Here is a 24,002-nt window from a genome sequence, read left to right on the forward strand (position 1 = left end):
ACTTCCTTGTACACACTGCCTGAGCTGTACACCTCCAGGATTCTCCTTGCAGGGGTAAAGCCCAGGCCAAATGCTGACATGTGTTAGAACTGAGTTCTTTCCTGGTAGGCTTTCCTCCACGTCATCCCTTATGGCATAATCTTGACTACATATTTTTTTAAGATACTGCATTTGTAGTAATTTGAGTTTAATATAGTATAAAGGCATGTGTGTAATTCAGTGTTAGCCATTCTGACCAAGAAAGAGCTTTTAATACTTTTAGAGCTATAGATAGAAACTGCAGCAAAATTATTTCACTAATTCAATATTTTATTTGATGTCAAAGCATCTTAACTTTGAGTTGTATAAGGGTAATTTCATTAGTAACTTTAAAAGAAACAGTTCTAGAAAGTATCAATTATACTACTAGAATTAAATTGAAAAGAGAATTAACTTGAATTAATTTATTGAAGCACTTACGCAATTCTTTTTGATATCCACTTACATATGAAACTTTTTATAAGATAACCTTTTTATTGCATTATATAATTTTATATTTTACAGTCACAATGCAAACTCATGAGCATAAATATACATGATGCAACTAAATAGCAATGTAACTATTAAAAGATTTAAAACATAAAACTAGAATTTAACAGGCAAAATACTTAATATGGCTTTTAATGGAAAATAACTGTTTAGAAATGATTAGTTATTGCCTCATTCTAGTCATTCCTTATCAAGTGAACATAAAATTATGCTATTTAAAATGGCACACTTTATCCAAGTCAACATTGTACACATTTTATAACATGTAGTATGCAATGTGATTCATGGACTTTCTTAAATATATACATATATACAGATATACAGTACACCGTTTTGTTTTAATACCCCCTGAACATGTTGATTAAAACTGTTACAATAATTCTATTCTACAACTACTTGGAAAGTTGGCATAACTTCTTGATATTGAAGTTCAATCCTACAGAACTGAAAAAAAAAAGCAACAAAATGTTGATTATAAATACATTGTTTACAAAAAATTGAATAGTGGTCCCGCACTGATACTTCATATTGCTGTGAAAATATTTTATTCATTTAAAGGTATTTACATCTTGTTGTCCATGGTTTATGTCTGAAATATATTGAAGTTAAGAGAGAGAATATTGTAGGCAGGCCTATTTGTTAGGTTTTTCTACTTGTTCATTTTTATGTAAGTTCCAAATCTCTTCTTTTGAGTTGTTGTTTATTTCTATTTGCCTTGTATTACTGCTGCTGCTGCTTCTTTTGGTGCTCTGGGAACACTGTGTAACTTTACTTCTAGGAACAGGAAGAAAAGATTTAACTCTTAAAACACCCAACTCAGTCTTTGATTTACTGTTGCTGCATTCCATAGTTTGATGGCTGCTGAGAGGACTGACCTGTGAGAGAAGAAAAAGAAAAGACAAGTGTCACATTTGACAGTGTTACCAACTTTTAGTATCAGTCCTAACACTTCCTCCTCTCTCTATCTGAGCACCATGTGGGAGTTTCTCCTGAAACACAGTTCAAAAGACAATGGAGAGAAGAAGTTGAATGATTAACTTCCTAATGACTTAGTGATTTTCATCAGGCCCTTTGTGGTGTTAGAAAAGTGTGAGATACAGGAGTCAGTGAAGCAAGTGCCAAAGAGTCTGGGATCTCCTTACCAAGAAGAGCTTCATAGAAATTATCAAACTGGACCAACTATTTGTAGGCAGCTGTACAAATCAACTGTATCACCTATCTTTTCTGAGTGAGTCACCTAGCTTTTCTGCTTTCTACTTTCAGATCTGTAAACTAAAAACTGGACTAATATTCAATAATAATCAACAAATATTTTTTGAGCATTAATATTAAGATAAGCACTGTGCTGGGTACCTGGCATACAGCAGAGAACACAAAAGAGAAATGCCTTTGCTCTAATGGCACCCACATAGTGATGTAGGTTCTGTGCAACGATGCTATGATTAGGTGGCTCCAAATCTTCCAGGTTTGCTCTCATTTCTCCAGTGTTTGTTTCAGAATTCTTATGGCCATCTGGTCCATGTCTCTCATTTTTCCCACAGGAAACTGTGCACTAGATAGGTAAGACTGTCTGCCCAGAGTCACACAGTGATGAAGCTGGCACAAGGCCTCAGGCTCCCAACTTTTATTCAAGGTGTCTTCCCCTGTGTTGTGTTAAATTCCACCAACCAGCAACCGTGAAGCGAGTTGCTAAGTGAGCTGTTCCAAATGCCTCGGAAGCAGTTGACATTGAGTACTTTCCCTAGTTTTAAATTTAAAAGTAATAACACAACCAAATAGCAATATAATCTTTAAAAGATTTAAAATGTAAAACTAGAACTTAAAATACTTAATAGAAAGTAACAATTTGGCCTCAGCTGATAGTTGGATTCTCCTGGGTATCTTCTTAAATCTGTAAAATGTGACTGACTCACAGGCCTAATAAGGCAAATCCCACTTTGTAATGTGGTCTAAAACCAAATTCAACACACAAAGTATTCAGCAGACACAACATGTTATAATAAGGATAACAGCTAATGAGTATATAAAACTCATGAGGAAGAGAGGTGGGTGTAACTGTAAAAAATTTTGCCACAATCTTTTACCCTCTGGAAATCAGAGGTAGTGCCATGGTCCAGGTAGAGTGAAGGCAACACATGATGTGTTGTTTGCTTGTCTGCCACTTCATCTGCGTCATGCGGGCAAGGGAGTTGCATCTTTATGATTGGAGGCAGGAAATGCTCATGTGAACTGGAGTTACCAGGAAGCACCAATAATGGCTAAAACGTGGGTAGGGTGTGGAAGCTGGGCATGGGTATGTGGGGCTGAATCAGTCCTTGGAGGTATGAGGACAGGACAGGAGAGTGTAGAGAATCACTTGCTGAGTGAGGCTAACGATTTAATTCAGGGCTGAGAGTATAAGGATAGAGCAAATGACTGACACACACAGCAATGTTCCTGAGACTCTGGCAGCCAAGCACAGGTTGTGAGGTGTTTTCCCCACAGCTAAAAAGTACTGGAGCCTGGGACTAAGAAAGTTAAAAGTGTTTACTACTTCCTGAGCTAAAACCCAAGAGTTCTCTGTGTTAAACATATATGGTTACTATCAATGTTGTGCATACTCAGTTCAAAGAAAACCTCAGTTTGTATAGCAAGGTACTGCCCATTAGTAGTCTGAAATAAATATTGTTAAATTATAGCTGTTTGTTCATTCGTTTGTTCATTCATTCATTCAATACTGAACATCTGCCAGAAGCTAAGAGGATGCTATAATCTCTGCTCTCTAGATGGAAAAGTAGGGGGCAGGAAGTAAAGGAAAATGCTGTAGGGAAAATGGCATTGGAGATGGTGCTTCAAGGATGTATAGGGTTGTGACAGGTGAAGAGGAGTGAAAGGGTTCCATGGGTAGGAAAAAGGGTGGACAGACATGGAGAGGTGTAGGATATGGGAATAGTAAATTACACCTAAAATAAGTTACAAGAAGGTGTATCAACCCCTCTAAAGATACATTTGGGAGGAAAAAAATGGGGTGGGAAATAAGGATGACAGATCAGAGCCATGCTTTATTTATTTATTTATTTAAATATTTTATTTATTTATTTTTAGAGAGGGAAGGGAGGGAGATAGAGAGAAAGAGAGAAACATCAATGTGCGGTTGCTGGGGGTCATGGCCTGCAACCCAGGCATGTACCCTGGCTGGGAATCGAACCTGCGACACTGGTTTGCAGCCCATGCTCAATCCACTGAGCTATGCCAGCCAGGGCAGAGCTATGTTTTAGAGACATGGGTCTAACTAACTAAGCCCCAGCTCCACCTAAGAACCACCAGGGAGCTTTTAAAAACGCCATTGTCCAGGTTGCACCTCAGATGAATTACATCAGAACCTTTAGGGAACATGGGTCAAGCACTGGGGAATAAAAAAATATCCTCAAGTGGATCTGCTTATGTAACCAAAGACTTTTGCTTTAGAGGGATTAATTTGCATTTTCATGACAAGAAAACATTTGTTAGTATCTTCTCTTTCTATTGGCAATTGAAATACGTGTGTATTGTTTCTAATTTAGAAGGGTTACTAACATGCCACGCAATTAATAAACCCCACTATGTTCTCTTACTGCTATAGCAGTAAGGAACTGTATCATGACAAATGAAGAGTAGGAGGGTAATTTACTGATTCCTGTGTTCCAGTGTATAATGGTGGCTGCCAAGCTCCTCTAGGGCTACACAGGATAAATGATTTCAAGTAAGCCAGAGTGCTCTTACTTCTAAAGGGAATTACTTCCTGATAATAGAAGAAACTGGGCATCTGACCAAGAAATGCCAGCTAAGGAAAGAAAGGGAATGAGCCTGCCAAACCCTCAGAAGGTTGCCAAGTGAGCGCTACTTTGCCCTCTGCTGGCAGCTTCTGGGAAACACATTTTCCAGCCATTGGGAAGTCCCGCCTAATATGGTTCCATCAACTCACATTTCAACAAGCACATGGTTCTTTTTTTAAGGGCCCAGAGAGTATTAAAGGACCCATTTAAAAATATATCCCTTTTAAAACAAAGCAGCCCTGAGCTTCCCAGAACTTATCCCACCTTCAGTACTATTTTTTATGGGTAGTACCTTATTGTAGCAACCGAACATGTTCATGTGACAGAGAAGTAGGGGTACAAAACTGTCTCCATTTGACATATAAACAAAGGCAGCCGGTCACTACCAGTCAGCATTTTTATGTAGAAAGTGACAGCCCTGTGGAGAAATGGTGGCTCATTGTTCCTCTTCCTAGATCTTCACGGCTCCTGGCACTGCCTATCCCACAAGGAATCCTGAAGAGCGGTCCTGGAGGCCAAGAAACGTGCTCTGAGCCAAAGCTCAGGGACAGCTCCTGAACAAAATATTCTCCAGCCAGAATTCTCAGTAGTGACCTCAGGTCACCTCCTTTCATCCTCCCTTACATGCTCCCCAAACTATGCTATGCTTCTAAACTGTTGCCACTCGAAGAAAGAAAAAGCAGACGTGATGAAGTGAGCCAGAAAGGTCATGCTCATCTTCACAGATAGTCATGTTATGTATTTTTATGTGGGACTCAGTCTTGCCAATACTTCCTGGCCCCACTCCTTTCCCCAACACACACAACTCACACAGTTTCACATGTAACTCATCGGAACTGAAACCTAACAAAGCAGTGAGAGAACATGGACCCAGGAGCTCAAGGCTCTCAGGTGATCGGATAAGGATGAATAATTTAATGGTCTCACCACATTCACTTTATAATCCTGCTCTCTGCACTCCCCCCAACAGGTCTCTGAGCCACCATGGGAGGGGATGAGAACAGGATGTGAACCCATTGACATGGCTTGGTGAGCAAAGCATATAATACTAAATGCCTCTATGAAATCTGCATCCTCACAGAGTAACTACTGGATAAGATTTAGTTTTATTGTTCCTCTTCACCCAGGTGCACCATGCTGGTCCATCTTTTGCCATTTTTTTAAAAAAAATTTATTTATTTATGTTTAGAGAGGGAAGGGAGGAAGGGAGGGGGAGAGAGAGAGACAGACAGACAGACACATCAATGTGCAGTTGCTGGGGGTTATGGCCTGCAACCCAGGCATGTACCCTGGCTGGGAATCAAACCTGCAGCACTTTGGTTCGCAGCCTGCGCTCAATCCACTGAGGTACGCCAGCCAGGGCTCATCTTTTGGCATTTATTAACCAATCGTAGAAGTTATTTTGAGAGGTTAATGATGAAGTCTTTTGAAATTCTGGCTCTTCAGTTTGACATTCTGACTTGTTTTTAAAGGAAAGCCTCTCACTGAGACAATGCATGTTCGGGCAAGTTAAGAAACTAAACCAAAAACGAAATTTTCTTAACATATAAAAAGATCTTTATGTGATCCCTCAGCCCTTTGCTCTAATTAACTCCAAATTCTAAAAATTCAGGAAATCTTAACATTTCTCAAATGAAAAATAATACATTTAAAATGGAACAACCAAGAAGACACAAATTACATTATTTCCAGTTTTGGCATACACAAATCAGGACCTCAAAAGACACCTACAATTTTGGAGTAAAATTTTAGGTATCAAATAGAAAATTAAAAAATAGTAATTCTTTTCTGGTTATTCTTTCTAGCTATTATCTAAACTTTCTAACTTTGCTTAATTAATGAACACATTTATCTTTACTCTATTTACTTCATAGTTGTGGTTTGAAAATAATTTTGTCATTTACATTGAAAGAAGATTTTTGAAGTCAATTCCAAAGCAATTCCTGTTTGCTTGATTTTGGAGGCAAACGAACACTTACCTTTTGTGACACTGGCATTCTTCGATTTTTAATAGTTGCTGAAAATGTAGGGTTGTTTCCTGGACTATCAAACCTCCTTAGATCATCCCTGGAATCTGCAATCTGGAAAATACAATTAATCAAGTCATGTTTTCACAGTTACACTGTGACACACCTAAGGCACTATTTAAAATCACTGTGGAAAACCAGCAGAAGTGTTATCTTTCTCTTCTTCCCTGATGTGCAGTAGCTCTACAGAATGTATCCTCAAATCTTGTCCTGTTCACACAGCAGACTTGAAGTCTTCTGTGAACTAACAGCAAATGCATGAGAAACAGCCTTTAAGGGAAGAGAATCTAACTTTAAAAAGTCAGAAGGAGATGAGCAGATGAGCCCTATAAAAATTAGTTGGCAAAAAAAGAATATAAAAGTTGCAACATTTTATTCATTACCTTATTTTTCCAGTGGATAAGTGTTTCAGTTCATTTTCAGAAGGTTAAATGAGATAGGTGATTCTATTTGGTCCTAGAGATTATGACTTGTCAAATGAAATAGCCGAGTCTTCCAGTGGGAGCTGCCCAAGTTATGCTCCCTTTCAAAAAAAAGGTATTTATCAAGGAACTTTGGTCCAATTTGCTGCAGATATCAGCATGCAGAAACAGGTTGAACCTGATGCCACTAATGCTTTCTTTGAGATTTTGGGTCACTGATTCCCATACCTAGATCTGTTTTCACAGCATAAACACTATGACTAGAGGCATTATATATGCAAATAAGAAAAATTACTTTTTTTATTTGTAAGCAAAGTTGTTGCTGCTGCTCTGTCTTTTTTGCTCTCACTGATAGGTGACTTGCTGCTAAAGTTGGGAAGACGAAAAGAAAAAAGCCTGATGAACCAATTGAGGTTTATACCAATGCTGCCCAAAGGTGTTGGTGTGTTTTGGGCTGATTGAAACATATGCAATTTTAACTTCAGACTTTTCAGAAGAGTGTAAAAAAGAAAGTTGTGCTTAAATAGAGATCCCTTATTGTATAAATGATATTTTGGAAGAAAGGGCTTTTCTAAGCAAGGTTAGGGTTGTTCTGATCTGGAGCATTAACCATGCTATTCCATAAGGAACTTCTTTCAGGGAAGGAACATTATGATGTGGCTCAAAGAAGTCTTCCTGCTGTTAGGTGGAACCATTTAATGTTCCCCTAATTTGTACTGCTTACCTTGCTTATATCTGATTCAGATTTGCTGGAGCACATACTCTGAAGTTCCTTGACAAGGTCTGCTTCATCATCTGAATCCAGACAGAGTCTTTGATCCAAGTTCAATGTCAAGGACAGATCATTCTCTAAAGACCTAACACAAAGTTCAGAAAAGAGTTTTTAAAGTGAAAGCCACAATCCAATTCCCAATATGGAAATCCAGACATTATGCCTTGTTTTAACTTTGGTGTACAGTAGAAAAATTGTTTTAAAAATCCTTCAAATGTCATTTAATATAACAACCCACTTTCCTAAGGTTTTGATAACTCTTATTTGACATTCTCCTCAAAGGATAAAATTTTATTCACCAAGAAGAAATCCACTTTGACCTACAACATTCCAGTCTCCTTACTCTTCCCTTTCCTTCTCCATCTGTAAGGCTAAATAAAGACACCACATACTCTGTGTCATAGGGGACAGTATGATAATGGAACAAATATAAATTTGAAACTAAGCTCTACCACATACTAGCAATATGGCCATGGGTCAGGTTTACTTGAATACTTCAGTTTCTGGTTTGCTTCTGTAATGGATTCCTTATACGTGAATTACAGAGTTACTGAGAAAATTATATACAGAATGGATCTAGCAGTGGGCCTGGCAGGAAGAAGCATATGGTGCTGTTCCCTTTATCACCTTTCTCTTCAACCTCCTTGCTTCTGTAATTCAGTGAACCAGGGACAGGGTCTTAAACGTTACCTGCCAAGTGATAGCCCACACAATTTACTGGGCTACAGTGGGGAGGTATTGGCAAACTGCCCAACATTTCTACTCTGTGATTAACCAAATCCTTCTTTACCTCAAAATTTGTAAGCTGAAATAATCAACAATAGGAACAACACAGGAAAATAAGTAATATTATCAGTTTAAACATTTAACACCTACAAGCTAACATCATACTGTTTCTGTAAATCTAGCATTAAAAAAATCAGTCATGTGAAGCCTGTTTAAAATGCAAAACACAGGATTTTACATCCTTATGCCAAAGGTATTACTAATAATTTTCAAGTTCAATAAAAATTAAGCTAATAAGATTCTAACCTTTTCAACAAATTGCTTTTCAAAAAATTTTATTAACAGTATAATAGCTGCACAACTACTAATGAGAATGTGTATTGTTCGCTCCGAGTTAATCTGGAAGGGGAACTTACTTTTGTTTTGACAGAAAAGCATTCCTGTTATAATTCAGCTGTGATATAGTGATATTTTTGATACCTGCAAGGAAAAATGTAATCATTTCAATAGAATGAATCATTGTCCCTGTGCATCTTGAACTCTGTATTTAAAAGAAACAGACTATGGTCTCCGCTGCACTTTCATATTGTTCTTGGATTGAATTCATCTCTTTAGGGGTTTTCCTCAGACAGTGGCTCCACATGTAGCTTCCCGCACAGCGACTGGGGGAAGGCCCTTGTGTATTTTCATAACTGAATTAAGCCCAGCTAATTATACCACCTGGCCCTGCAAATCAAGTGCAGTTTCTGATGTGTGGACCCCCATAATGTACCACAGTGTGTGGCATTAGTAGTGTACTTGTAGAAATTCAACTTTTAACTGCTGTGCGTTATACAGAAAATATGAACAATATATAAAAAGATACAAAATAAAATATCAGATTTCATTGTTTGCAGTAAATATATTGATTGTATCAGTTATACACTGATACAGTTATATACACACAAATGCATGGGTTTATATGTATTAATCATGATGTAAAATATATTTCTCACTGTGGGTTATGGTCAAAAGTTTGAGAAAATAATGTTATAAACCATTTCAGACTCCAGAAAAGTCTTTTTGTATAATATACTAAATTTTATAAGCATATTTAAACATTTAGTTGCTTCTGAGTGAATTCTAAAATGCTATAAAGATACAAATCCTCCCTAAAGAATAATTTAAAAAAATTTTTTTGAAGATTTTATTTATTTTCAGAGAGAGGGAAAAGGTGGGAGAAAGAGAGAGGAACATCAGTGTGTGACAGAAACTTCAATCAGTGGCCTCTTGCATGCTCTCAACTAGGGACCCGGCCCACAACCCAGGCATGAAACTGGGAAATGAATTGGTGACTTTTTTGGTTCCCAGACCAGTCGTCAATCCACTGAGCCACACAAACCAGGGCAAGAATAATTTTGAAAAGTAAACTGAATTTAATATATCCTCATTAAAAGAAGATAATCACAGATAATGTTTCTACTAGTTTTTTTTCCCATACTTTTGTCATTATTGTCAGAAAGCATTGACAACTGGCTTTTTTAAATTACTGACAGTGCCTAGGCTTTCCAGAATCCTATGACCTAACATCATGCCTTTCTGTTTTAGGTCAGGAAAGAAGAGGCTGTGTCTTTACTAATTTCATGACCTTCCATGATGATCTGCATGGAATGCAAAGTGGTTCATATTTTGATATTCTTTTAACAATGGTATTTAAAAACACCCAAATCAAGCCCAATTTTGTTATAATCCTATACTGAATGCAATTATTAGAAAAAATTACTGTTATAAAAAAATACAATAACCAGAGAGCTCTGTGAGTTTTTGGTTCACTCATCTAACCAGGATGTGTGGTTAAAATTCATGGTCCATGAATTTGACTTTGTAAAATTAGTTTTTAGATTTAATAAATCTTTAAGTTGAAATCCATGTAAAATATGGTTACATATAATTTTATTAATCTTTCAAATAAGGTTTCATGTTTCAAAGAATATCTTAATGATATTATATCAAAGAGTTTATAATTATTAAAAATATAAATAAATTTAAAATCATTTATAATTCAGTTTTCTGAGTTAGACATATTTCCACACTATTACTTTAATTTATATTCATTTTATTGATTTTGTTTGTCAACAAGTATATATTGTGACAATTATTACTTAGGTAATTATTTAGCTCAAGAAAGAAACTGGTTCTAAACCCTATAGAAATTGTAATAAACTTAGAAAAGATGGTGAAGACCTTGGATGGGTGTTCACTTATCTGGGTGCTTAGGGACTATTACAGGTGCCACAGGATTAGTCACATGCACTGAAGAAAAGAGCATTAAACTGGCAAAAAACAAAAATATGGACAGCAGAATCCTATGTCTCCAGGAGGGGATTTTGACCAGGCAGCAAGGGTTTCTAAACCTCAGTTTTGTTATCAGTAAATGAAGATAGTAATCCTTATATTTGAACTCTTTTGCATACTATCATGGGATAAACAAGTAAAAGGTATAATTCTTTAATCCTTGCTACAGAAAGTCATCTGGGGAGTCTGTGCTACACTAGGGGACTTTATTCTCTGACTCAAACATTCTTTGAGGAAGTAATGACAAGATCTTGAGGTCAGAATATATCCTGTTAAAAATATATACAACAAGAAAAATATAAGTAAAACTCTCATTTTATTCAGTGATTCTCCATTTAATCATTTAAAAAAAAAAGTAGTCATGGGTTTTCAAGATGGCGGTGGAGTAGGTGGACCTTACTCTCACATTATCCCAGAACTAAACTGGAAATACATTAAATTAGGGAATGAGCACCCTGAATTACCAACTAAAGACTATCTTAAGAGGAGACTTAAATCCAAGGAAAGGAAGAAGCCACAGTGAGACCACTTCAAACAGGTTCAGCTAGCATAGACAGCATCTCTCAGTGGATTACATCAGAGTCCCTTCCAAGAGGCCCAGAATCAACACACCAAGTGGCCAGCTTCAGACAACGTTGGAGCAACAAGCTTCACAAACAGCATATCCAAAGAGAGATCGCAGCAGGCACTACACTCTGCTGAGACAAACGTCATTTTTTTTTCTTTTTCTCCTTGCTTTTCTTATTTTCCATTTCTTTTCTATTTCCCTTTTATTCTTTCCTTTTCTTATTCTATTTTTTCCATTTTTTCTTATTTCTTTTCATATTATCTTATTCTGTTTTCCTTTTCTTATACCTCTTTACATTTTTATTTACTTACTCTTTTTTTCCTTTTCCTACCTTTGTTGTTTCTGGTTTTTTGTTTTATTTTGTTTGGTTTGGTTTGGTTTGGTTTTGTCAGAACCTGTACAGCTACTTGCACACCATGGTGGGGGTTCAGCCTCCCAGCCTGCCAGACTGAGGGTTGATCCCACCCACGAACAGGCTAACACTAATCAAGACCCAATCATAGCAGGAAGCCCACATAACCCACACAAGAAACATTCCTAGGTGCCAGCTCACGAGATGAAGGAGACTGTACCATGGGATTCCACAGGACACCAGCCACATAAGGCCACCCCACAAAGACTGGGAGTCATTGCAATTCGATCAAATACATAGAAAAAACACACAAAGAGACAGCCAAAATAGAGGGACGAACACATCCCAAATGAAAGAACAAGAGGAATCGCCAAAAAAAGAGCTACATGAAATGGAGGTAAGCAATGTATCAGATATAGAGTTCAACGTAATGGTTCTAAAGTTGCTGAACAGCATGAAAGAGGATATAGAAAAAAATCAATTAGAAATGAGGATTAAGATATCTGACATCAAAAATACACGGGAAAGAATAAAAAGTAGGTTGCATGAAACAGGGGAATGAATCAGCAATTTAGAGACAAAGTAGGAAAAAACACCCAATTAGAGCAAAAAAAGAAAAAAGAATGAAAAAGAATAAGGATACTTCCAAATGCTGGCGATTACAAATAACCCTGCAATGAACACAGGGATGTTTATGTTATTTTTATTTAGTGGTTGGGGTTCCTTCGGATATATTCCCAGAAGTGGGGTAACTGGGTCAAAAGCAAATCCATTTTTAACTTTTTGAGGTGTCTCCGTACACTTTTCCATAGTCATTGCACCAATCTACATTCCCACCAACAGTGCACTAAGATTCCCTTCTATCCACATCCTTGCCAGCACTTGTTTGCTGATTTATCAAAGATAGCTGTAGGGGAAATGGAGTCAGTCAGGCTCCCTCACCTTGATGTCCAAGTGACTGTGACTTAGCAGTATTCATATAACCTTGAGTATGGGCTGCATGAGCAGAATCAAGCTCTGTTATATAATATTTTGGCACTCTGCTGGCTTTGTATGTATTTAGTATATAAGGGAGTCGAGACTTCCTGTTGTGTGACATATGGCTTGTGGCATGCGTGGATTGCCCCAACCCAGAATAAAGGCATGTCAGGCATTCCCATGGCTCTGTGAATTTTCTTCTGTCTGCCCAAATCCTGTCTGAAATTCCTGGCCTTGAATGGCTGCAAGACAATAGCCATTCTGTCAGGTGTGAGATGGTATCTCACCATGGTTTTAATTTGCAATTCTCTAATGATTAGCGATGTTGAAGATATTTTTCATATATCTATTAACCAATGTATGTCCTCTTTGGAGAAGTGTCTATTCACGTCCTTTCCCCATTTTTAAATTGGGTTGTTTGTTTTTTTTTTTGGTGTTGAGATTTGTACATTCTTTATACATTTTGGATATTAGCCCCTTATCAGATGTATTGGCAAATACGTTTTTCCATTCTCTGGGTTGTCTTTTTTTTGTGCATAATTTCCTTTGCTGTGCAAAAACTTTTTAGTTTGATGCAGTCCCATTTGTTTATTCTTTTCCTTGGATTCCCTTGCCTGGGGAGATATATCTGATAAAATACTTCTACAAACAATGCCCGAGATTTTGTGGCCTATGTTTTCTTCTACGATTTTTATAGTTTTGGGTATAACATTTAAGTCTTTGTGTCTATCAGCAGGTGAGTGGATAAAACCACCATGAGGAATTTACACAATGGACTACTACTCAGTCATAAAAAAGAAGAAAATTTTACCCTTTGAGACATTGTGGATGGACCTAGAGAGCATTATGCTAAGTGAAATAAGGCAGTCTGAGAGACAAATACCGTATGATCTTACTCATATGTGAATCTAATGAACAAACTGAACTAACAAGGAAAATGGAGACAGACTTATAGATGGGGGCAGGATGATATCTAGTGGGGGGAGGGTAGAAAGATTGAGCAAAAAGGTAAAAGGACACACAGACAAGGAGAACAGTGTGGGGATTTCTGGGGGGAGGGGTGTATAAGGGGATTAAATGGTAATGGGAAACTAAATTACAATAAAGTTTAAATTGAAAAAGAATAAGGATAGTTTAAAGGAACTTTGGGACAACATGAAATGTAACAATACCCTCATTATAGGGTACCAAAAGGGGAAGAGAGCAAGGGATGGAGATCCTATTTGAAGAAATAATGATTTAAAACTTCTCTAACCTGGTAAATACAAAGACACAAAAAAGTCCAGGAAGCGCAGAGAGTCCCAAATAAGATGAACCCAAAGAGACCTATATCTAAGGGCAAATTTAAAGAGAAAGAAAGAATCTTAAAAGCAGCAAGAGAACAGAGGTTAATTACTTATAAGGGAGATCCCTTAAGACTGTCAGCTGATTTTTCAACAGGAACATTTCAGGTCAGAGGGGTTAGCATGAAATATTCAAAGTGATGAAAAGCAAGACCTATAATTAAGACTACTTTACCAAGCTGGGCAATCATTTAAAATTAAAGGGGAACTAGCTTCCCAGTTAAGAAAAAGCTAGAGGAGTTTGCTGCCATCCAACCAACATTATAAAAATGTTAAATGGCTTACTTGAAAAAGAAGGTGGATGAGGAGGAGGAGGAAGAGAGAAACAAACAAAAAGAAACTAAGGTAAAAGAATAAAATGGTAATAAATGTAATCCTATCAGTAATCACTTCAATGTAAATTGCTTAAATGCTCCAACCAAAGGCATACATTAGCTGTATAAATAAGAAAGCAAGACCCACATATGCTGTCTACAGGGACCCGCCTCAGAACAAAGGATGTTCAGAGACTAAAAGTAAAGGGATGGATACAAGATATTTCATTAAAATAGAAATGAAAGCTGGGGTAGCAATACTTATATCTGACAAAACAGACTTTAAACAAAGGCTATAATAAGAGACAAAGAAGGGACACAGTATAATGATAAAAGGAACAATCCAACAAGAGGATATAACTCTGGTAAATATTTATGCTCCCAACATAAGAGCACTTAAATATATAAAACAAATCTTGATGAACATAAAAGGAGAAACTGACAGTAATATACTCAGAGTAGGGAATTTTAACATGGAATTGACATCAGTGGATAGATTTTTCAAGAGAGAAAATAAACAAGCAATCTTGAGAAAGAAGAACAAAGTCAGAGGTTTCACACTACCTGAGAGGCTACTGAAATCAAAACAACTTGGTACTAGCATAAGAACGGGCATACAGAAAACTGGAACAGAACAGAGTTCAGAAATCAACCCACACCCATATGGTCAATTAATATTTGACAATGGAGGCAAGAACATATAATAGGGTAAACAGTCTCTTCAATAAATGGTGCTGGAAAATTTGGACAGACACACACAAACACAAAACTAGACCACCAACTTACATCATACATGAGAATAAACTCAAAATGGATAAAAGACTTAAATGTAAGTCATGAAACCATAAGAATCCTGGAATTTGAAAACATAAGCAGTAAAATCTTAGACATTTCTCGGAGGAATATTTTTGCTGATACGTCTCCTGGAGCGATGGAAATAAAGAAAAAAATAAACAAATGCAACTACATTAAACTAAAAAATTTCTGCATAGAAAAAGAAACCATCAATAAAATGAACAGGGAACCCACTTTATGGGAGAATGTATTTACCAATGATACCTGTGACAGGGGGTTAATCTCCAAAATATGTAAAGAACTGATACAACTCAACACCACGAAGACAAATAATCCAATTAAAAATGGGCAAAGAAACTTAACAGACGTTTCTCCAAAGGGGACACAGACATGGCCAAAAAGGTGGCCAAAAGACATACAAAAAATGCTCAGGGTCACTAATCATCAGAGAGATGCAAATTAAAACTGTAATGAGATATATCACCTTACACCCACCAGAATGACTATCACCAATAAAGCAACAAACAAGTGAGGATGTGGACAAAAGAGAACCTTAATGCTCTGTTGATGTAAATGCAGACTGGTACAGCCACTGTGGAAAACAGTATGGAATTTCCTCAAAAAATAAAAAATGGAACTGCCTTTTGACTCAGTGATGCCACTTCTGAGGATATATCCTAAGAATCTCAAAACAGCAGTTTGAAAGAATAGAAGCACTCCTGTGTTCATAGCAGCCTTATTTACAACAGCCAAGATATGAAAACAGCCCAAGTGCCCACTAGTAGATGAGTGGATAAAAAAGCTGTAACATATTTGCACAATGGAATATTATGTGGCCATAAAAAAGAAGGAAAGCTTATCTTTGCAACTGCATGGATGGATCTGGAGATTATTATGCTAAGTGTAAGAAGCCAGGCAGAGAAAGGCAAGTACCATATGATCACACATATATATGGAATGTAATAAACAAAATAAACTGACACACAAAATATTAGAAGCAGAGGCATAGATATGTGGAAAAGACTGACAGCTTGCCGAGAGGAGGTGGAGAGGAGGGACTAGAAGAAAGAAGGTGAAGGGATTAGTCAAATAATACATATATATATATTTTTTTTAAAAGATTTTATTTATTTTTAGAGAGGGAAGGGAGGGAGATAGAGAGAGAGAGAGAGAGAAACATCAATGTGTGGTTGCTGGGGGTTATGGCCTGCAACCCAGGAATGTACCCTGGCTGGGAATTGAACCTGGGACACTTTGGTTCCCAGCCCGCGCTCAATCCACTGAGCTATGCCAGCCAGGGCTCCAAATAATATATATTTACAGTCCATGGACCCAGACAACAGTGTGGTGATACCCAGAGAGAACGGAGAGTAGGAGGTGGGAGGAGGGGGGCAAAGGGGGAAAATGGGGACATCTGCAATAGTGTCAACAATAAAAATAAAGAAAAAGAAAGATGAGATAACAAATACTGGAGATGTTGAGAAAAGAAAACCCTTGTGCAGTACTGTTAGTAGGAATGTAAACTGATACAGCTACTACGACAAAAAACAGTATGGAGGTTCCTCAAAACACGAAAAACAGAGCTACCACATGATCCATCAATCCCACTTCTGGGTAAATATTTAAAGAAAATCAAGTCATTATCCCAAAGATATACCTGCACCCCCATGTTCACTGCAGCATTATTTACTACAGCCAAGACTTGGAAACAACCTAAGTTCCTAGAAAGAGATGAAGGATAAAGTGAACATTATATATATAATATTTATATAGAAAATGGAATACTATTGATATATATAATATCTACATATAATGGAATACTATTCAGCCCTAAGAATAGGAAATTCTGCCATTTGTGACGACATGGATGGAATCTTAAGGGCATTGTGCTGAGTGGAGTGAGTCAGAGAGAGAGGGACGAATTCTGTATGACCTCACTTATGTGTGGATTCTCAAAAAACCAAACTCTTGAAACATTGTGATTACCAGATGGTGGGGTGAGGTGGGGAAATTGGGTAACACTGGCTAAAAGGTACAAACTTCCAGTTATAAGATAAGTAAGTCCTTGCTATGTAATATACAACAGGATGACTAGAGTTAAAATACTGTAATGTAGCCCTGGCTGGTGTGGCTCGGTGGATTGAGAGCGGGCCTGTGAACCAAAGGGTCGCAGGTTTGATTCCCAGTCGAGGCACATGCCTGAGTTGTGGGCCAGGTTTCCAGTAGGGGGTGGTGTGAGAGGCAACCACACATTAATGCTTCTCTCCCTTTCTTCTTTTTCCCCCTTCTCCTCTCTCTAAATGTAAATAAATAAAATCTTAAAAAAATACTGTATCGTATAATTCAAAGTTGCTACAGAGTCAATCTTAAAAGTTCTCATTACAAAAAAATGTGTACATGGAGATAGATGTTGACTAAAATTATTATCATTTTGTGTTATATATGTGTGCATGTATATATATATATATATATATATCTGAAATCATTATGTCATACAGTTTAAACTTATTCAGTGGTATGTGTCAATTATATCTCCATAAAAACTAGACATAAATAGTAATACATAAATGAATGGGTATGGCTGTGGTCCTAATAAATAGACCTCTGGTCTAACTAGATCATCAGTTAATGAATGTATATGTATCTTAAAATTTCCGCATAATGTGATATCTGAGAAGATATTTTCAACTTTATTATTTTTTCCAAAGAGATACAAAGTACAGCATTTGGAATAGAGTCAATAATATTATAATAACTTTGTATCGTGCCAGGTGAGTACTAGACTTACTGAGGGGATCACTTTGTAAGTTATATAAATGTTTAAACACCAGGCTGTACACCCAAAACTAATATAATATTGAATGTCAACTGTAATTGAAAACTGAAGAATTTAAAAAGGAGAGAAAGAAAGTCAGACAGTCATAATTTACTAACACACGGTTGAGGTAACTACAAAACTCCAGCACTTTAGTATGGTTAAAAACCAGATTAAATTTTTATTAAAAATTAACAAAATACAAGCTAAAGTGTGAGTATTAATGAACAAAATGTCTTTATGTTCTTAAATTTCAGGCATCATATTCTCCTATTTCACAACCCCACTGTGGTACACTTGGCATATAATGACACAAGACAAAGTAGTTGGAGGTGATTCCTCAAGGCCTAAAATTAACTACATATATCAGAAATCTACCACACATACGATGTTGGAACATCTTTTCATTCTTACTCAAATATAGATTTCCTTTAGGAAGGACATTTATAATTTGTATAATTATTGATTATCCTATTATCAAAACCAAAATAGGTCTAACACCAAAGATAGATGTCTTATATCTCCTTTGTTAAAATGAAAACTTATGTACTTTTTTATAAATGACATCCCATTATACAGATTCTGTTTAATGATTTATTAGAATGAAAACTCTATGAGGGCAAGGATTGTTGCTGCTTTTAGTGCTTTATTTCCATTGCCTAGAATGGTACCTGGCAAATGGTACACATTATATATGAAAAAGAAATACATAAAACGGATTCACTTATAAAGGCCTCAACTAGCATCAAATATGTCTGCCTGTACACATACCTTTAAAAATTTAAGGTTGGCTTAAGGATGGCACATAAAAGGAAACAAATATGTCAAAGTGCAATTATTAAACTACAAAAATTTAATTGTGGACACCACAAATAACCAATTAATTTTAAAAGACCATTAACATGGTAAAGATAAATTTAATATCAGAATTCTAGTATGAAAAATGATTTTCAGTTAAGGAGCTCCCACATATTTTTGGAAGTGTACCTACTATGTACTTTTATTTCATGAAAATGTGCTTTGAGATACTCAGAATTTTGTTGAATGTGTAGTGAAAAAAAAATAAAAGAAAAGCACATTTGCATTGAGAAACTAGATCTTGAGTGCCCAGGTACCTCTAGGTGGCATGACAGCCCCCTTACCTTTCTCACTCAGGACTGGCTTGCTCCAGGAGGGTGAAGACAAAAGGCCAGACTTCTTGCGAGGACTGGTGCTCACCTTTCTCCAGGCACCACTCTCTCCTTTCTTCTTGCTGCAACTGTTGTAACTTGAAACTATGCATAAAGGGAAACTTCCTCCTTTGAAATCAGCTGTATGCTGGTCCAGCTCTGAAATGACACAAATCATGTTTTGCCAAAAAGAAGGCAATGATAATGCAGTTTCATAGTGTCAAGCAAAATGCACATTTCCAATTCTCAAAGGAGTCTCTTCAAAATCATAGGCCTGCTTAACACTGAAGCAGGAATTCTGTGAACCAGCACACTTTACTTGGAGGTCTCAAATTTAAACATCCAATAATTACAAAACAGAGAGCCAGTTCTGGAGCAATGGTATGAAATGTTCACTAATGCTGAGATAATTTCTCTAGTTACAAAAACGCCCCCCAGAGCTCCCTAATAACAAATTTAAACAAGTTTTACATAAGAGTGCAACTTCCCTCTCCTCCCAGCACAAACCCACATACCTGCTCTCTGGAGAGGACAGCCGTGCAGAACAGCTTTATTGAGCAAGATACTGAGAGCAGCTTTAACCACAGCCTGCTGTCCTTGGCTAGGGTGCTTTTTAGCAGTTGTTTGCACAAGGCTAGGGTGTCTTTTCAAAGAGGCTCTTGCCAATATTGCTTCTTGAACTCTGGGTGCAATGACAGCATTCCACAGTTTACACATCCACCTTGCAAGAGAGGGGTGGATACAGTTAGGGCCAGGCCTCTCAGGAGTTACAGACAAGTCTACAAAAGCACAACTTGAAGACTGTAGAAAAAACGTAAGTGTTTCTAAAGATATGCTATTTTTTCCAAGTAGCTCTGGAACAAGTGTAATTATCCAACCCCAAAGTAGTTTGACTTTGCCTCAAAAGTACAATCTATTTCAAATGAAACTGTTTACACGTCCCTCTGCTTTTGCTTTGTATGATCCCTGAGAGCAGAAATCAATGCTTGAGTGTGTGCTGGATGAATGCATGAATAAAATATATGGAAAGATATTTCACTTTGGGTGGTAAACATACAATGCAATATACAGTTGTACACTTGAAACCTACATAATTTTATTAACCAAAATCACCCCAATAAATTTAATAATATTTAAAAAGACATGGAAAAGTAAATTTATAGACAGAAGAAGTCTAGGAAAAAAGGTTTCCTGAAAGTTTGTGTTTAAATAGCTTAAATTTATTTGCCATATTTCTTTAATAAGAAACATATATTTTAATAATTCTGAATTGGGATACATCTAAGAATCAATGGCAAATTAAACACTGCCCCAAGGCAAGGGCTCAGTGTCTACACTCAGGTGGGCTTATTCATGCAGACAGGGGACAGGTCATGAGCCTCAGGCAGACCTTTGCATTAATAGCTAGCTGTAGCACTGGAACTTAAGCTCAAGTTTGGGGTACTCAGTATCAATTAAAATTCCTTAAAAATTTACACTTTGTTGTAGCATTAAAAAACAGTTAACATGATTAAGGTTATAGGGACAAAACCACATCTCCCAGAATAGGAAAGCTTTCAAAACTATTAGGTAGTGGCATAAACATTTTATGACTGTTAAAACTTGCCCTGGCTGGTGTGGCTCAGTGCATTGAGTGCCAGCCTGTGAACCTAAGGGTCACGGGGCAGTGGGCCGTGGGGGGTGGGGGAGGGTGGGGAGAGGAAGCAGTACAGGGCGCATGAGAGGCAACCACACATTGATGTTTCTCTCCCTTTCTCCCTCCCCTTCCGTCTAAAAAAATAAAATCTTAAAAAAACTGCATATAAAAAAGGCTATTAAAACTTACCCATGTATCAAGCATCTATCTATTGTAAACTTCTTCATTACTGTCTAATGATACGTAATTCAAGAAAAAAATTACAGTAAAGAATATAAAAATAATCTGGTATTCTACCATGTGAGTCAAACTTGCACAGTTACTCTAAAAGTGCTAAAGGGGTAAAGATGATAAACTTTGTTTAAAAAAAAATAGCAGTTCCTTAATATGGCTGTTGGGAGACAATTCCCCATGACACATCTGCACACTGTGTGTCAGCATTTGTTCCAGACTACCTTTTTAAGGATGTTACTAGAGCACATAGCCTTGAAGGTGGACCCAGTGTCTGTTTCTGGAGCAGAGGGCAGGTTTGTTTCCTCACCAGGATAATGAAAGTAATGTCTCCTTCCAGAGCAAAGGGTGGGCAGATCTGGCAGCAATCCCTTTAGAAGCCTGGGGATTCCCAAGCTTGAGGTCTGCAGCTGTTGATGCAAATCCAGCATCCACCTGGGTCACTGTGCATCACCCAGGGGAATGTGAGGAGCTAGGGAAACCAATAAAATGCGAAGCCCAGGCTGGGGCTGTGATGCAAGTGATGAAGTCCTTGGCTCTGACTCAGCACCCTGAACTTGTTAGCTTGCAAACAAAGCACAAATCTCAGAGCCTCCACAGTTTTCTACAACGATTATGCTCGTGACAGGAAAGGCCAACATTGGATCCTAAAAATCTTGAGGCACTGGGTGTGAAAAGGCTTAACTTAATTGTAATATTGATTTTAAAAAGGGCATAATTATATACGTAAATGTGTTTCTGCTCTTTAGTAAGAGAATGCTGTGTATATTTTAACACAGTGATTCTTCCTCCCCACTCCCAATTACCTGTAATTAAATTGACAGTTTGTCTTATAGTAAAGAAGACATATTATTTGTATTCTTTCCAAAATGGATTTCTTCCTAGGATGCCAGCAATTACAGAATAAAAGCTAATAGCTAATCACAAAACCCTTACTAAGCTGGATTGTGACAATTATTTTTCTACCTTTCAATTTCCTCCTGATTTTATGTTTCATTAATTGTATTGTTTATCTGTCTGTTCTCATAACCTGCTACAAAGAAAATCATCATTAAGTACAAAAGTCTCATTAATACAGAAAGAAGTTTTGAATTCACCAATAGAATATAAGGTTTTGGTTTTGGGATACTTGACCAAGTTTCTCATACGGGCCTTCCCAGGAGACACTGCACAGCCAGTCACACATGACTTTCATAAGAGTTTTATAAAAGAAGGAAACTGCTATTTAGTTTTTAGTAAAAAACAGTTTCCTTAAGAGTTACCCAACAGACATTATGGTTTTCTTCTGACACTTCATATTGATGACAGGAGATGGCTGTCAGCATTCTCACTCTCAAAGAGAAACCCAAGTTGGCCATGGCTCTATTTTAAAAAGGCAAATATATAGAAATGGCACTTACTTCACTGTCACTTGGGCATGTCCTGGGACTACAGGGCAAGACAGGAAATACTTTGGCCCAAGAAGTGCTTCAGGTGTGCCCAAGCGAGCCAGGCAGGAGTTGAGCTGATGCCAGACAGCCAGGGCCCAGTCGACTGTCTTGCACATGGGGTCGCAGGGAGAGGGCACCTGACCTCTGAACTAGAGACAAGGAGGCAGAACACAAGGGCTTGATTTAGAACAGTGCTTCTTTCCCTTTTGTTTTTAACAGTCCAAAATAAAAACAAACACATTTAAAACTACAAAACAAAAATGTAGCTGAATCAAATTTTATATTCATTTGATGTAGTTGGAGGGATAACATCTCAAGTGTTAGCATGAGATACAGAACTGTAGCTCCTTATATGAACTGGAAAGGTTCAGGCACAATGGAGCAATAAGTAGACTAAAGAGAAATGGATGAATTCTTAAACATCAGTTATGGAAGAAATCATTGTTCACCTGTACATAAAGGACCTCATAGGGTCTTACATATACATGTTCATAAAAGGAGTTTTGAATTAATGAAATAAAAATAACATTAAATATTTTCATATTTTGGGTGATGAGATCCACATGGTACATCTGGATCTGTGGCATGTTCACCTGTATTGACATAGTTTCCCTAGCTAAAATGCTAACTTTCTTAAGATGTATAGGGTTCTGGTGATATAAAGAAATTTGTCTTTTGGTTTTTTAGAATTTACTATCCTATCAATAGGTATAGAAAAGCATTTGATAAGGTATAGCACCCATTTATGATAAAAATACTCAGTAAAGTGGGAGTAGAAGGAGCACACCTCAACATAATAAAGGCCATATATGAGAAACCTACAGCCAACATCATACTCAACAGGCAAAAACAAAAAGCTTTCCCACTGAGATCAGAACAAGATAAGGATGTCTGCTTTCACTACTTCAATTCAATGTAGTATTGGAAATCCTAGCCACAGTGACAAGAAAACAGAAACTAGGAAAAAAGTTCTATCTACCATAGCAACAAAAAAAATAAAGTACCTAGGAATACACCTAACCAAGGTATACTCAGAAAACTACACAATAGTGAAGTGTGAAATTAATGAGGATACAAACAAATGGAAGCATATATCATGTTAATGGATTGGAAGTATTAATATCATCAAAGTGTCCATACTACACAAAGCAATTTATAGATTCAATTCAATACCTCTTAAAGTACCAATGCATATTTCATAGATATAGAACATTTCAAAAAATTATATGGAATCATAAATGACCCCAAATAGCCTTAGCAATTTTGAGAAAGGAGAACAAAGTAGGAGGGATCACAATATCTGATATCAAACTGTGTTACAAGGCCACTATAATCAAAACAGTCTGGTACTGGCATAAGAATAGATATATAGATCAATGGAACAGAAGATAGAGTCCAGAAATAAACCCAAGTCTCTGTGGTCAATTAATATTTGACAAAGGGGGCAGAAGCATAAAATGGACTAAAAATAGCTTTTCAACAAATGGTGTTGGGAGATTTGGACAGCTACATGAAAAAAAATGAAACTCAACCACCAACTTATACCATACACAAAAATAAACTTGAGGTGGATAAAAGACTTAAATATAAGTCACAACACCATAAAAGTTCTAGAGGAAAACATAGGCAGGAAAATCTCAGATATCCCACATAACAATATTTTCACCGATACATCCTGTAGAGCAAAGGATATAAAGGAAGGAATAAACAAATGTGACTATGTCAAACTAAAAAGTTTCTGCATGGTTGAAGAAAACATCAATGAAAT

General features: G+C 37.0%; 1 protein-coding gene across 5 annotated transcripts in view; it reads right to left on the reverse strand.

Annotated features, from left to right (window-relative positions):
* Positions 1 to 288: 288 nt before the first annotated feature.
* Positions 289 to 24,002, reverse strand: part of CTTNBP2 (cortactin binding protein 2) — a 182,894-nt gene continuing 159,180 nt past the window's right edge. For 3 of the 5 annotated variants that reach the window (XM_036010846.1, XM_036010845.1, XM_036010847.1), the window contains 7 exons: positions 22,205 to 22,383; positions 19,453 to 19,658; positions 18,911 to 19,096; positions 8,686 to 8,749; positions 7,496 to 7,628; positions 6,301 to 6,403; positions 289 to 1,405 (listed from right to left, as the gene is read on the reverse strand). In XM_036010846.1, coding sequence (XP_035866739.1) covers positions 1,161 to 1,405; positions 6,301 to 6,403; positions 7,496 to 7,628; positions 8,686 to 8,749; positions 18,911 to 19,096; positions 19,453 to 19,658; positions 22,205 to 22,383 — 1,116 coding nt within the window. In that variant the 3' untranslated portion in view covers positions 289 to 1,160. The remainder of the gene's footprint in view (positions 1,406 to 6,300; positions 6,404 to 7,495; positions 7,629 to 8,685; positions 8,750 to 18,910; positions 19,097 to 19,452; positions 19,659 to 22,204; positions 22,384 to 24,002) is intronic. The other 2 variants (XM_036010844.1, XM_036010848.1) reach the window with 1 other exon arrangement.

This window comes from Phyllostomus discolor, chromosome 10 (genome assembly GCF_004126475.2).
Source record: "Phyllostomus discolor isolate MPI-MPIP mPhyDis1 chromosome 10, mPhyDis1.pri.v3, whole genome shotgun sequence".
NCBI classification, from domain to species: domain Eukaryota; kingdom Metazoa; phylum Chordata; class Mammalia; order Chiroptera; family Phyllostomidae; genus Phyllostomus; species Phyllostomus discolor.